This window comes from Harpia harpyja, chromosome 6, assembly GCF_026419915.1.
Source record: "Harpia harpyja isolate bHarHar1 chromosome 6, bHarHar1 primary haplotype, whole genome shotgun sequence".
Classification (NCBI taxonomy): Eukaryota; Metazoa; Chordata; class Aves; order Accipitriformes; family Accipitridae; genus Harpia; species Harpia harpyja.
In genome coordinates this window covers 28,615,964-28,630,325 of record NC_068945.1, presented here as the reverse complement: position 1 = coordinate 28,630,325, position 14,362 = coordinate 28,615,964, and the positions used below count along the sequence as shown (strand labels likewise).

Below are 14,362 nucleotides of genomic sequence, written 5' to 3'. Positions count from 1 at the left end.
AGGTAATGTTGATAATAGCTTGAATGACCGAAGAGCTTTACAATTGTGATCGCGTTAGGAATTAGTTTTTTTCCTGCTTTAATTTACAGTCCCCAAAATAAAAAACTCTTACAGCTTTGCTGCTTAAATGAAAAGATTTCTTTGTGAGCTTCCATGGAGGAGATGTAGGATGCAGTGTTTGTAGCAGATCTGAGTTCTCTCCCCCTTTCCTGCCCCCACTCCGATCTCCCAAACAAGCTTTAAAGAAAGGATTCGCTACTCATGTAAAGGCATTATGGCAACCTCGAAGCCAAGTAAGTTTTCATTTTGCTGAGTCTGAAGCCTAGGATGAGGTGATCTAATAGCTCCCGCTGCCAGGGCTGGGAGGTTCTGTCTTACCCTTTCCCCTCCTGGCTGTCCGTTCCCACCGCTCACCCTGCGCTGGCTCTGGGCCTCCTTACGCTGCTCTTGGTGAGCTGACTCAACTCGTTAACTTGGCAAAAAACAAGTGGATCATTTTCTGCAGGGTGGCAGTGAGCTGTTATATTGACTCACCTGCTCTGATGAAATCACAGCCATTGTTATTAGCAGACCATCTTCATCCGATAACAGGCAAATAGCTGCCATCACAATGGCAAGCTCAGATATAGAGATAGATATGCAACTATAGAGAGCTGATTCTCTGCTGCCACGTATCCCTCTTATTCACACCTCTGCCAAGTGAGTGTAAAAAGCTGCTAGTTCAGAATGAGCTGTTGGTGGTACACATGCATTCAGCTATGATGAAAATGAATCTAGAAGGGGCAGAGCAAAGGGCAGTTCCCTAATCCCTTGGTGCTGGTAGCAAACTTGCAGTTGTTTTTTTTTTTTTTCTCCATAAATTTTGATGAGACCAAAAAAAAAAAAGAGGTTGATGCAGTCTACTTCTAATTCAGCATTTTTCCACCAAACTTTTAGCGTGCTGCACCTGGCAGAAAACATTCACTTATGAGAAGGGTCAGTGCGGACCGGTTCCTGCTGTTTGTTATTATCTGTTGGCGCTGCAGTAGTGCCGTTCTTGGAATTTGACAAGGGAGAGGGACCGGCCAGTACCACAAGGAAGTTATGGTCTGAGTCAGACACACTCAGTACAGCTCAGACATAAAAAATACAATGCAAATGACCTCTAGATCAGTAGAGAAGGTACCTCTTTTTTTTTCTTCTTTATCTGTGGCTGATATCACTGAATGGTTTCCCATTTAACTGAACTTCAGTCATGATATCAGGACACTGTCACCATTTTGTAGCTTTAAGTGCACCGTAGTAGACTCATGTCCTAAACTGCATTTTTCTTCCCACAGATTTGCTCTCATTTTTATTTGTGACAAACAAACTTGCCATGGCTATATCTTTCATAAATCCTGGTAGAAATGAGCCTGCCTGGACTAGCAGGGAGAAGCTGCAAGATATCTAGGGATCTTTTAATTTGTTTGTTTCTTCTTCCTCCCTTTGTTGCCTGAGCTAATTTTATTTCTGCATGTCTACCAGTATCCCTGCACGCCTGCCATTTGTGAAATTTTGCATTTTCATGTTAGCAGGCTGGACATCTGCCAGGCGGCTCTCACTTGCACAATGACAGCAGACAATGTGCTTTGAATTTTCCCTCTGCACAAAGGTCAGTGAACTTTTCCTACTCACTTGCCTGTTTCCCTGCTGTCCTGTAGCTCGCAGATAAGTCCTTGGCTGTTTTCTACTGTCAGTTCTGCTTATGTAAGAAACTTCTTTCACGTTTGATGCAAATTAAGGCTCCTGAATTCTGTCACATGAAACCTGCCTCTAAAAATCGGAGAAATTGGCAATGCTCTGCCCTCTTCCTCAGTGCTATTAAAGGCTTTATCATACACTCAGTTCATGGTTCCCCACTGAAATGCAAAGCTTTCAGCAGCAAGGAGTGGCTGGGTGTCAGAAACTCTTTAGTCAATGCCTGTGTTTTAACCAGTAAATGTTACTGCCTGGATCATCTAGGGAACACTAATGGTTTCAGCTGATCTCTATAGGGTTTCGTTTAAAAGCAGCTAAGCCAATTGCTTTCAACAAGTATTCAAAACAAGTCTGCAGAGGACTTTTCTATCAGCACAGAGGCAAAAGCTGGGTGATGGGCTTTCTAGTACATCCAGGGACAGCGAGGCGATGGGCTGCAGCTGCAGGGAGGTGTGGGTAGGCTTCCTGGCCACATTGGGCAGGGATGGGCAGCATCAGAAGGAACAGCATTGCCAAATACTTCTCACACCAAGCCTGGCGTAACCCAGGCTCCCTGCCAGAGAGCTGCACAAGCAGAACAAGAGGCTGAGCACAGCCCTAGCCCAGATAGCCGCATCTCTGTCCCAGCAGACATCCTTGTTGTCCCTATGATGTGACATTGATATAATTAAAGACCTGCTGCTTCCCACTCAGGCTAGAGCTCACCCTTCACCTCACTGCTGGACTACAGCTGCTGGGGCATTGCTCCTGCAGTGCAAAATGTCCCAGCTGATACTACATCGCTGTTCAAGGTTGATTTCTCCTGACCACATGGTCCTGGCTGCTGGATCTTTTGCTTCTGCCATCCTTGGTTGCTTTCCACAAGGGCTGAAGGCAAAATGGCCTTCCAAGAGCCTGCAGCATCAGGATCCCATTGGGGAGGAAGGATGAGAGGTGCTGCTGAATAGACAAGATGATGAAGAGGTGCCTGTCGTGAAAAGCTCCAAATTTCCTGCACAGCCCACTGAAATTAAGAACTACTTTCAATTTAAAAAAACAACAGGAGCAACCCAGGAACTTGTATCCCTGGTACAGGAGGGACTGGCCTAGAAGCCTGACCAGGTGCTGACTTCATGGCAGCACTGCGGATTGTCTCCCTGGTGCTCTTAATGCTGTCAGCAGTCGGATGGGAACGAGCCATGTTCCCGTTGTTTCTGCAGCACACTCCAGCTGTTACAGTAAGTGCGTATACCAAGACAGACATCTCTATTTTGTGGCACAGAAACCCGCCTGGACAGAATTCACATGAAAGATTTCCATTTACTGTTTTTCACTCAGCCTTATTAATCACAGAGACATTTCTAAACAAAATATGGATCTGCACCAGAGTGTAGGTGAAAAGTTCAGACAGGAGAAATCACAGCTCAGCTGTACACATCAGACTTATTTTTCCATGTGCAAGTCCAGCTTCCTTTGTTTCATTTGTTATAATAATGTTTGCCTTCCCACATACTTTTCCTACTTTTATCTCTGTTTACAATCTCATTTCTCATGAACTGTCTTTTTTGCTTAAGAAAAATACCAAACAAAATACTTCCCTGTGTTCCTCTTTATTCCTTCCCATTTTGGTTTCACAGTGGGCTCTCTCAGGATGTGTTCTGGAGGGTTAGTTCTTTACGAAACATTGACAAATGTCAGGTAAACTCAGTGCACTACACTGTCATCTTAAGGCTCCTGTCCTACGTTGCTAACACATGCCTCTCGCATGGGCAATAGAATGTGAGGTTTTCACAGCACAGGTGTAACTGCAGCACCACAGTATTAGCAAAGATTGTGTTACAATTAAAACCTGTTGGAAGAAGAGGCAGGAAGGTTGACAGGATATATGGGTGGAGGAGAGGAGCGTCTCTCTCTTTTTCATTATTAAGTGACCTGATCTATGGGAGATACCATTTCATGGGCAGACTACAGCAGAAAATGGCACAGGGCATGGAAAACGCCTCCATCCTGTGGCTACAGCACCTTCTACTGCAGCAAAACTCCCCTCTTTGCCCATACCTCTCCTTGTATGCAGAGACTCCATTGACTTGGGAAAGGCTGCGGTTCTCCTCTGTGCTGTTGTTTTTCTGGGAGGAAAACAACTTCTACTGTGGGAGGGTACAAAAATGCAGTCTGATGCCTGTGCCTCCCAGCTACTGGCATGTATGGTAAAGGCAGGTAGCACTGCCTCTACTCTGGGGAGCAGGCAAGGACAAAAGCAGAGGCAAGTGAGACCAGGTCTTGCAGACCAAAGCTTGGCCAGCTGCACAAGGCAGTGCAGAACATGGCACTAGTATAGTTATCACGGGCGCCATGATACCTTTGCCTCCTAGTAATTTTGGTGTCATTAGGTGCTGCTCGTAATGGGAAATCATGATTTTAATGTGGTTGTGGTATGTTGTCCATAATTAGCGTGCAGTCCTTTAATGCTAATTACCTTAAGTATTAATTCCTTAAACATCAATTAAAAAAATCACGTGAAAATTTACCTCTTCCTCTAACGAATCATGAGTTAACATGGGGGTACTTACCATGTACTACTTCGATCTGCTTAATTAGTTAATCTCTGTAAAGGGGTTTCAAATGTGTGAAGAGCTATCAAACTGCTAAGTACATTATCTTCAATTAATTTTGTGCAACTACATCTTCACTACCAAGAGGGTCTTTAGAGTGCTGAGGAAAGGAAAAGGAGACATTGCTTCTAATTTTAAAAGTAACTAATCAAAAAAAAGGAATTAATTGAAAGATGATTTGACATGGTGGGAATAAGGGTGCACATACCATTTCTTCTGTTTTAGCCAGACCTGAATATGAAAGATTCATCATTCATATCCCTCCTCTGCCTTTGCTGGTCTCTGGTTTCTTTGCTTCCATCTTCCCTGGTCTTAATTCTCTCTCCCACTGAATATTAACCCTCTCTCTTCCAAATTTGATGTTACCTTAGCAAAAAAAAAAAAAAAAAGTTGAAAAAAAGCAAATCACAACAAAACACTCCTCAAACTGTGGAGTCACTGAGGTTATACCCTCACACCAACCCAATAATAAGGTAGCTTGTTCCAAAAGAAGCCTCATGGACTTCACTTCAAAAGGAGATGCTAAAGGCCCAGAGCAGAGCTGTTGCAAGAGAGCAGGGCCAAGTCCAGGCCAGGAATTCATATGGTATCTCTCCATCTCCTGAACCACCCTGGTAGCCAATGGAGATAAGCTCTTAATGTGTCTGTCAAAGTTTTCTATTCTATTTAGAGCTTATATGCCCTGTTAATTATTCTCATTTTACTTCAGCCATTAATAATCTGCTTTTGGTGGAGTTCTCTCAAAAATTTGACAATGGGTTCTTTCTGCTAACACTCTGTCTATCTGGCAGCTTTATTTAGGCCAGCTACATTGAATCGGATTTTACCAAGAACCTATTTCCTGGATTATTTTTCTCCCACTGGGACTAACAAAAGATAAGAACATTTTTCTTGCTGGGTCTGATTTGTTTTTAAAGTTTTTCACTTGCCTTTTCTTTCTTTCCCAAGAATGATAAATCATCACTTCCTTGCTGACTGCCAAGGTCCCACATGTTGTGAAAAATTCAGGCAGCTTGTTTAATATCAAGTTGCCTGAGCAGTGGTTATGCAGCAGTGTCTCCTTCACAGGGTTTGGATCATTTTTAATGTGCATTTGCAGTATGTTTGTATCACATCTGGCCATTCACTCAGCAATGATTTGAAAAACTTATTCATTTACCTTATTTCATTCAAAAGAAACTGGAACAGAGAACAGACTATTTGATGGCCACAACTTTATTCTCTGCATACTGTAAAGTAACAGCTTAACCTGGTGGATGAGGCATTCCACCAGCAAGTCAGAGTTGTGTACACAGTGATCCTGAACACACCACGTTCTCAGGGAAAGAACTTCTGCCACCAAACCAGAAAAACCTCTTCTCTCCAACCCCTCCCCAATTCAGTTTTACAAAAGGGACCAGTGAGGGATATTCATTGTTATCTGATCCAGTGGATATTAATTTAGCTGAAGGGCCTGACCTGCTCTAACCAGGATGCCTAACAGAAGTGCAGGTACTTCAGAGAGCAGCTTGAAAGTGGGACAAGTTGTCGTTATGGGGCGCAGAAAGAAGAGCAGGACTATCAGAAGAAGCAAAGAAAGTAGCTTCTAATCCTCCCATACCTTCACCACTGGTTTGTTTGTACAAAAGCTTGCAGGATCCTTTCCCTTCATCTGGTATATCCATACAGTCCATACCCCCAGAAAGTACTAGAGGGGTAAGCTAGAAACTATTTAGAAAAGTCAAGGTTGCCTTGCACCTCAGCCTAAGGCCCCCTCACTTTCCTCCCCTACCTGAATGATAAAGGTGATTACTAATGATCATTTAATACACGTGGGTATTCCTCCTGCCTCTGAAAGAAAGGTGAAATGGAGCCTGGAGAGACTACAAGTGCTACCAGATCCAAAAGGAAGGGGTAGGGCTACCTGAATACTGAAGCCTGACTTGTCTGAGGTGCATTTCCACAGAACAAACCTAATTGCAGGAAGTTATCAATACTTAGCCAAAGAAGTGACAGGGCAGGGAGGATCCAGCAAGGTCTCAATGATCAGTCCAGGATTTTTGCTCTCTCCCCTTCATGGATGTGAAAAATAGGGGAAAAAATTCCTATCCTCTTCAAAGGGTTCCCTTTCATACCAACATTTCAAAAGATCAATTGCCAATAAATTAAGACAAAACCAAAACCACCGTATGTCCTGGGGGCAAGGGAAGATGCACTCCCTCTCTGTCCCTGTCATGTCAGAAGAGCAGCTCCAATATGGCCCTCTGGGGCATACTGTGCCCTCACAGGGGCACCGGTGTGACGTAGTTGGCAGGGAAGAGACCCAGTTCCCCACGCAGACGTCCTTTCCACCATGATGGGTTGGAGCTGTCCAGGACCTCTAAGATGTCTCCACTGCGGAAGCCCAGCTCGTCATGCTCCACAGCATCGAAGTCGTACAAGGCACGGACCCATAGCGTTCGCTGGAAAGGAGATACAGACAGGCAGGGAACAATGAGCCAAGACTCTTAGAGATCATCCTCCTGTCACCCCTCTTATGCCCCAGTCCATATGGTCAGTAAGAGAGGACAAGCAATGCTGAAATTGAGACCATCTTGCAATTAAACCAGGAAGTGGCCAAGATGCCAGGAAGGAGGGACCAATTTACTGGGACACGCAAGGGAGGGTGCTTGGGTTCTCAGCAGCCTCAGTATATTCATGGGTATTCGCACCACAAGGTGAAAAGTCAGACTGAGAGCAGGTCCTTAGGAAATAGCGTTCACATGGCTCTGTCTCCTCCGCCCTGTAAGATCAGCTGTGGTAGCCATGTTTGAAGCCAGTTACGGGACCACAGAGAAGGGCTCCTGCCTGAGTCCTGCTGGGCTGTACACTATAAGCTAATGGCTCTAGGGAGGTGAGCTGGTGCTGGTACGGCTATAGAAATGTGCCCTTGGCCAGCAGAGGACTATGAGGGACACTTCAAGAGAGCCAGCACACAGGCAAGTCTAGTGAACATTGTAAAGAATGATGCTTGCTCTTTCAGGCACTTCTGGGGCATAGGGGAGGGTCTTAAACCTTCTTTGGACTCTCCCCAAAGTCAGTCCCCTGAGATCAAAAGGATTTAGGAACTGCTTGGGTTTATCAGTTTATTTTGGGTTTGCACTTTAATGAGCACTATGGTCAGATTTTTTTTCTTATGAGAACTTTGTCGTAAGAGGCTTTGCAGTGAATCTCCCATTTTTACCAGAAATCAGATTTTAAAGGACATTGCACGGGCTTCTTTTCTGAGAAATTGTTGGCATGCACACCATGGGGCATGGACAATTTGAGAGGTATATTTTGCTGGCGCAGGTGGAGAGATCTGTTTGAAGACAGACTAACTTTTGCTAAATATTCCATTCAGGGCCATGCTTAGACATGGGTCCTAGTTATTTGGCTGGACATATAGACATTCCTATAATTGGATTTGTGGCTTCTAGATCACTGATGGGGTGTGGCATGCAAGGGCATGTTGTTATTCATTGCCACAGCCTCTGAAGTATAAAAGCCATTGTATTTTGAGCTGGATTATAATAAAGATTTGGGGCTTTTGCCAAAAGAAGACATGTCCCTGTTTCCCAGTTTCTTCCAAATTTCCTAATCCAATCTGTCCTCTTTCTCTCACACTTGAGAAAGGTCTGCTGTCCTTCCCTTCTGTGGATCTAGGTTCTCTGGTTGTTCTGGGCTAAGCTGTACATTTTCTCAAGGAAGAGGAGCGCACCTTAGGTCACACTCCTAGGAGCTGATGGAGGAATACTTTCGTTTTGGCAGTGGAATCACGGGCAGAGGCAGAGAAAGACACCATGCTCTATGCAGGTATTCACATAGTGGGAATTTGCAGAGCAGGTTGTTACTTAAGATCAACTGCCAGGTATGGATCCAGGTAGGGGAGCAGTCTGAGATGTCTGCAGAGACATAGCTGGATCATGCCCACATCCACTGTGCTCAGAGGCTCTGACAGATAAAGGTGACAGGTAGGCAAGTCCCACTTCGATGGCATAGTAGGTCCGAGAGGATGTGCCAGGTGCAGACAAGTAGAACTGAGTGATGACAGGTCTTCTCAGTACTGAAGCAAAAAGTAGTGGAAGAGACAGTGTGACTACAACTGCACTGCAAGGCAGAAGGAGCACTGTAGCATGGCACAGTATCACGAGGCAACTTATCATGAGGACTTAAAAAGAGTACTGTACGTCTAGCTACTGTGCTTAGGGAGGCCTGGCTGTGGTGGCAAAGATACTTGATAGTCCCTTGCATCAGTGGGCATGAAGCTCTTCTAGGGAAGATCATTAGGTTTTCAGAAATGTCTTCTGCTGGACTGGATCCATGCTTGATCCAAACCCATGGGTGAGCTTGGGCTCATTCACAATGTCCCAGATGCCTTTTTTTTTGAGCTCATGCTAAGTTCCCTCTTCCACTAAGTCTGCACATTAACTAAGACTGGCCTTGAGAGCAGTCCTAGAACTACACTCATATAACACTGTAGTCCTACCTTCAGAGTGCCCCAGAAGCAGATTCAAGTGGCTGGGGTAGAATCTTGAGACTCGAAAACACCTTCTAAGATATGTCCTGACAGGCTTAATACACTATTTCTCATGCAACTGCTGCGCAGGCGACATTGCCCAGACTGCTTGGCCATTGCTGAGGGACCCACTGAGTTGGGCAGATGGGGCCTTCCAGGTACATCACCTACCGATGTCTGCTGGTGCAGTGGGTCTGTGTGTCTCCGTTGCATAGCTGCTGCACTTCCTTGGCCGTGATCCCTTAGTCCATGCAGCCCATCTTTCCTGTCCAGACTCCCACCATATCTATCCTAGAAAGAAAACACCAAGAGAAATTCACGTATATGCTGAGAAGTATAAATGAGGGGCTTTAAGAGTCATTGGTGGCCAAGGAAGTCAGGGTCCAACCCTCAAGTAAATCATCTTAGATGTCTGCTTCCAATGCAGTCCCTGCGCTGCAGTTCTGCAAACAATGCCCCTCATGGGAGAGGTCACCTTAGACTGTTCTATTTTGGATTTTTCTTCTTAGAAGTTGAAAGTTGACTGTCCTCAGCCATGTTCCACAGCTGCTGGGAAAAGTGGTCAGAGAGGAGCTTTTTTGGCCTCTGGGACTTCTGGAGAAAAACTCAAGGCTGTTCTAACTCACAGGTGAAAAGTCACGCATGCCAAGGGGACTTTTGCCAATCTGGAGTCATTATGCCCCAGTCCTGCCCACTCCTTGCTCTTCTTCTGTCCCAAATTCTGGTGGAATGGCAGCAATGCTGACACAGCTGACTGTATCTGAAGACTCACTACTTTACTTTTTCTTGGGCTGCTCCATGTTGTAAAAGGCAGGGAGCAAATCTGAGAATCCAGTAGCCCAATTAACAGGAAGAAAGAGACAAAATCAGGTTCAAAGAAAAGAAGCCACATGACCATATATCTGAAGTCATATCAACACAAATCAGCCCAGACTGCTGGAGAGAGGAAGTAGGCAACATCTAGGGAGCAAGTTCTCTTTTGTCTGCACAGCTGAGAGGCACTGAGTGTCTTCATCCCTCCAGGCCCTTAGTGCATGCACTCAGCGTTTTTTATGATAACGGTGTGACAGAATCTGTTATCATGTTAGCTCAGCTTGCAGCAGTGCTTCAGTGATACAGGGTCTGATCAGCTGTGTCAACAGAGGGGAGGAAGAACAACAGCGTGTGCTTGCTGTTGCTTGTAAACAGCTTTCACCCTCTCCCTCTCGCTGCTTCCTTTCTTGCACCCACTTCCAAAAACTCCCTTGGTCTCACTTGTGCTTTTGTCAGCAAAAAGGTTGCTGAAGCTGCCTGAGACTGGAGCACAATTTGCACCTCACCTGTCCCTGCCAGAAAGTGAGTGAACCCACTCTGGCTTTGCAGCTGCAAGACTTACTACGTAGATGCTTCACTCCTATGAGTGTTTCTGCTCTGTATCAAATGTGACTCATGCATAGACTGTGCTCCAAAGAGTACAGGACCTCAGCTTTGTCAGAAGCTGTGTTATTCCATCAGCAGTCCCCTGACAGGCAACACTGGTTGTCTGAGAGAGAACAGCCATTTCACAATTGTCCCTGGCCTAGTGATGTGGGAGTTCTCATGCCTTAAGGGACATGGCTTCGGATTTCTTCCCTTCAGTAGGACAAGTCCTCTCCTTGGATGATGCTACACTGTCTCTAGCTGGAGAGATGAGCCAACCCCAGGAAAACTATTTCCCCCCAAAATTAATCAGGAGGAACTTTGAAGACAGCACCAGGTACTGCTGTTGTCCTCTCCACTCCTATGCAAGCAAAGGAGTAAAGAAACCTCACACATCAGGGATGCAACATGATGAAAGAGTGCAGAGAGGGCCCAGAAAAGGGAGGAGGAGGAGGAGGAGGAGAAGGAGGAATGTTCTGAAGGAAACCAAACTCTCCTAGGGTTACCATAATCATTTCTCATTCCTGTGTTGTGTTTTGTGGTGCTGAATGTCAGTAGCATAACTCAGAAAAAGGAAACCTTGCTGCCTGTTTCTTTTGTCCCACAGACTAGAGACAAGTTCCTGAAACCATATATGTGTGTGTGCAAGATTTCAGAGTGTTTTTCTGCTCTCTCACTGGGTGATACCTTATGTCCTTTCCTAAGCAAAGCAAGAACATGACACCATTCCTTGTTTTCCAGTTTTTGGGATGGAGCCCCAAAAACTCCCTATGAGTACTCCCAGGTTCCCAGTGAAATGGCCACTGCACACTGACTTCTATTTTTTGCTGGTTTGTCAGTCACAGATCACAGAACTAAATAAAAGCCCACATATTTATTACACATCAAAAGAGCTCCCCAGGCCAACACCATCATTGCTGCTATTCCCATACGAAGACCTAACTGACTCTGCTTCATAAAGCAGGTTCAGGGTGGCAGATTTTTGACAAAGTGACTGTTCACTCGCTACCAAGCGATTAAGGCCAGTGTTTCATGTACCTGGGCTTGAAGTCCCAGCCCCTCATTCCTGGTAGTACCTGTTGCTGCTGCAGTATAGGGATAGGATGCTCTACATATCTCTTGGATATAGAAGAATGATCTTCTCCAGCTGCTCCACCCAGGTGGAATCCTTCCCGGCCCATCCGTTCCAGGCTCCCACCACGCCTCTCCTGATGGAAGAAAGATCACAAAAGTGAAGTCAGGTTTTGCTTCCCACCACATCCTCGACTGAAGCTTAGCAGTCATTGCACACTGATCACTACTACCACTACCCTCTACCTTGGAAGCTCTTCGAAAGGAAAGATCCTTTAGAACTTTGTCACAGCCATTCCCCATCTGAAGAGTGGGTAGTAATAGAAGGTGCTGGGCTGAAAATGTGGCCACTGATGTGAGGACTGGCACAGAAGTTGAGCTCTTTTTGGAAATACTGCCCTTAGACTTCATTTGTCTCTACACTGAAATCTGTATATTACTATCATTTTATCATATGGCTGTAGTATCTAGAAATTTGAATTGTGAGCAGAAACCCCACTGTGACGAGTGCTAAACATACCCTGCTGAGCCCATCATCATAACAAATGTACAGTGTTTGCCAAAGCAAACTTGACTCCTGTTCTTTCATTTGCCTGTCTGCATCTTGGAGCAAATATTGCTCTCTTTCCCTTCCTGCTCACAGTCAGCCCAAACAGGTTATTTTACTGATATACATGCATACAGTCTTCCTTTCTCCTTCCCCAGACAATTCTTTGCTGTGATCTCTCTCTCATAGGTCCCATAGTCTCTATTTTATACCCTACTAATGCATTTTTAAAGCTTTGTGTAGTGGTCTAGAAGGAGACAACACCACAAGCCCCTTCTTCAGACTGAAAAATATATCATCTCTGTTTTGGAGCCAGCAAGAATGACCCATGCGCAGCCTATAAAACTTTAGCGATGCCGTGAGCAAGTCATATACTTTCTGCCTTGCCTTTACCTGCATATCCTGGCAATTTAATACCAGAATCCGTTTCCCAGTAGAGGAGGACTTTGGTTACTGCAGTGACTAGGCATGTTCACTCCCAGTACTGTGTGTGCAATGCATAGCAGTCTCTCCTACGTCATGTGCTTCTTCCCCTGGCACAAAACCAGGCATTCATTGGGCTGGGATTTCCCTGCCTTCTCAAACATCTACTACATCTTCCCTGAATGCACAGCTTGTTCCCATATCTGCTATGTTCTCAGCAGGACTTTTCAGTTCCTACCAGCCACTGCTGCAGGTTCTGCCATCAGTTCTTCCACACTCCTTACTGTGTTTGCTCGGTAACAGGAGATGGACGATTCCTCTGAGCAGACAAACTTTCAACTGTAATAACAGCTGCACTCTGAGTGTATTCAAGGACACTAGGAAACCAGACTCAAATTCTTCTCAGACACAACCTACCAGTCAGCTGTGTATCTGCCCTTATGAAATCTAGGCATTTCAATAAGGTAAGTCCTGCTTCCCTTGTATGTGTAAGGCATCTTAGAATTTCAGCTCTGGGGCCTTAGCACAGCACCTCTATGCAGATTTGCAGCACTGCCTATTGCTATCCAAAACAGAATCAGAAAATTCTGCTCAGTTATATAACTGCACATACCACTGAATCCACTAAAAATCTGTATTGCAGGGCCCACCGGCGTATTGATGTGACTGGGTGTCCAAGGACAGACTCTCCCTCTCCACTGCCCTGAGACATTCTCATGGGATGAATTCCTTCCACAGAAAGGTTTCTTACTGAGAAACTCCTAAGGATAGTTTGTGTTTACCTTCTCTTCTCGGCTGTTGTCCCTCAGGAAGATCTGCTTCTGCCTGGAGATGGAAGTTGCCTTGTAGTAATCCACCAGCTTGTTTAGTGAGTGGAATTTCTCTGTCCACAAGTAATAGTTACCCTTTGAATCCCTCATCACTTTGAAGTGTTGCACATCATCTTCATGCCTGGATCCAATTGGAAAAGTAAGACATCATCAACCAGATTGCACTTTTATCTTTTTTGAAAAAGTCTTTTCCAGAAGGGCACCAAAGCTTCTTTCTTGACCAAATCTAGACTTCTGGAAAATAAAGCAATGGCAGTCCTTGTGTGTACTGGACCTAGATGTGGCTCTATATTTCAAAAGACTCATCAACTTACAAACTTGGAGTGCCACAGGGCTGCCCAGTCACAAAGCACTATCGGAACAAAGCATAGGGTTTTAAAGCCTTTCCTTTGAAATAAAGACCAGAGGAGCTTTCAGGGCCACAAATAGCTAATAGCTTTATTCCATATTTTGTATGGGAGACAAAGGTGAAGCTGTAGTCTACGCACTAGCCTCTGCAGGTTCCTGTTAACATCCAGTCTGCACTGACTACAAGAGATGTATTATACCTTTTCACATCACAGGCATCACCACTACATGCAGACATAGCCACATGAAGCCATACGCTGAGTTTTATAATTGTATAATATCTAGTGTAATATCTTTACTATTGGTCATTCTCCCTACCCAAATGAAAAAAAAAGAAGGAATTATTGGTTGCTGTTACAAGCCAAACTAACAGTCTCAACTTTCTGTCCCTGCTTCTCCCCTGCAACTCCCCTCCTCTTACCTCTTGTCTGATTTGGACAATTCCTCTGCACCAGATGTGATCTGGTTTTGGGACCCATCTCCTTGCTCCGTACAGCTCCAGGAACTCAAAACACTCATCTCAGAGGCTACATCTGCTCAAATAAACTAAACGGGGACCAGGCAGGGACTGAGTGCTATCCGGGAGTGCTATAGTCACACAAGCTGTTAAAGTGTTAGCATGGGTTTGGTTTAAGCAAAAAACCATCCCCTAGATAGTGCTGGGCCATGGGTAGGGGGACAGAATGGGTCCTAGTTCCTGGACCAGGAACTGTTTGCAGTGAGCTGCTTGAATACAGCTGTTCTATTCTGTGGGGTGAAGAGGGTTTAGCCATATGGATCTGAGATCTGCCACATTGCTTGACCTCTGGGCCAGAGAAAGAGCCTGACTGTACTTAGTTTATTGGTGTAGATGTAACCAGAATGTTTTCCTGCATTCCTCCCTGGTACTTTTTGAGCTCCCTGAATCAGAAAGTGCACA

General features: G+C 45.1%; 1 protein-coding gene across 3 annotated transcripts in view; it reads right to left on the bottom strand.

Annotated features, from left to right (window-relative positions):
• Positions 1-5,504: 5,504 nt before the first annotated feature.
• The window catches only part of GRAP2 (GRB2 related adaptor protein 2), a 114,428-nt gene continuing 105,570 nt past the window's right edge, over positions 5,505-14,362 (bottom strand). For all 3 annotated transcript variants that reach the window (XM_052790687.1, XM_052790689.1, XM_052790688.1), the window contains 4 exons: positions 13,048-13,216; positions 11,301-11,432; positions 8,998-9,117; positions 5,505-6,751 (listed from right to left, as the gene is read on the bottom strand). In XM_052790687.1, coding sequence (XP_052646647.1) covers positions 6,572-6,751; positions 8,998-9,117; positions 11,301-11,432; positions 13,048-13,216 — 601 coding nt within the window. In that variant the 3' untranslated portion in view covers positions 5,505-6,571. The remainder of the gene's footprint in view (positions 6,752-8,997; positions 9,118-11,300; positions 11,433-13,047; positions 13,217-14,362) is intronic.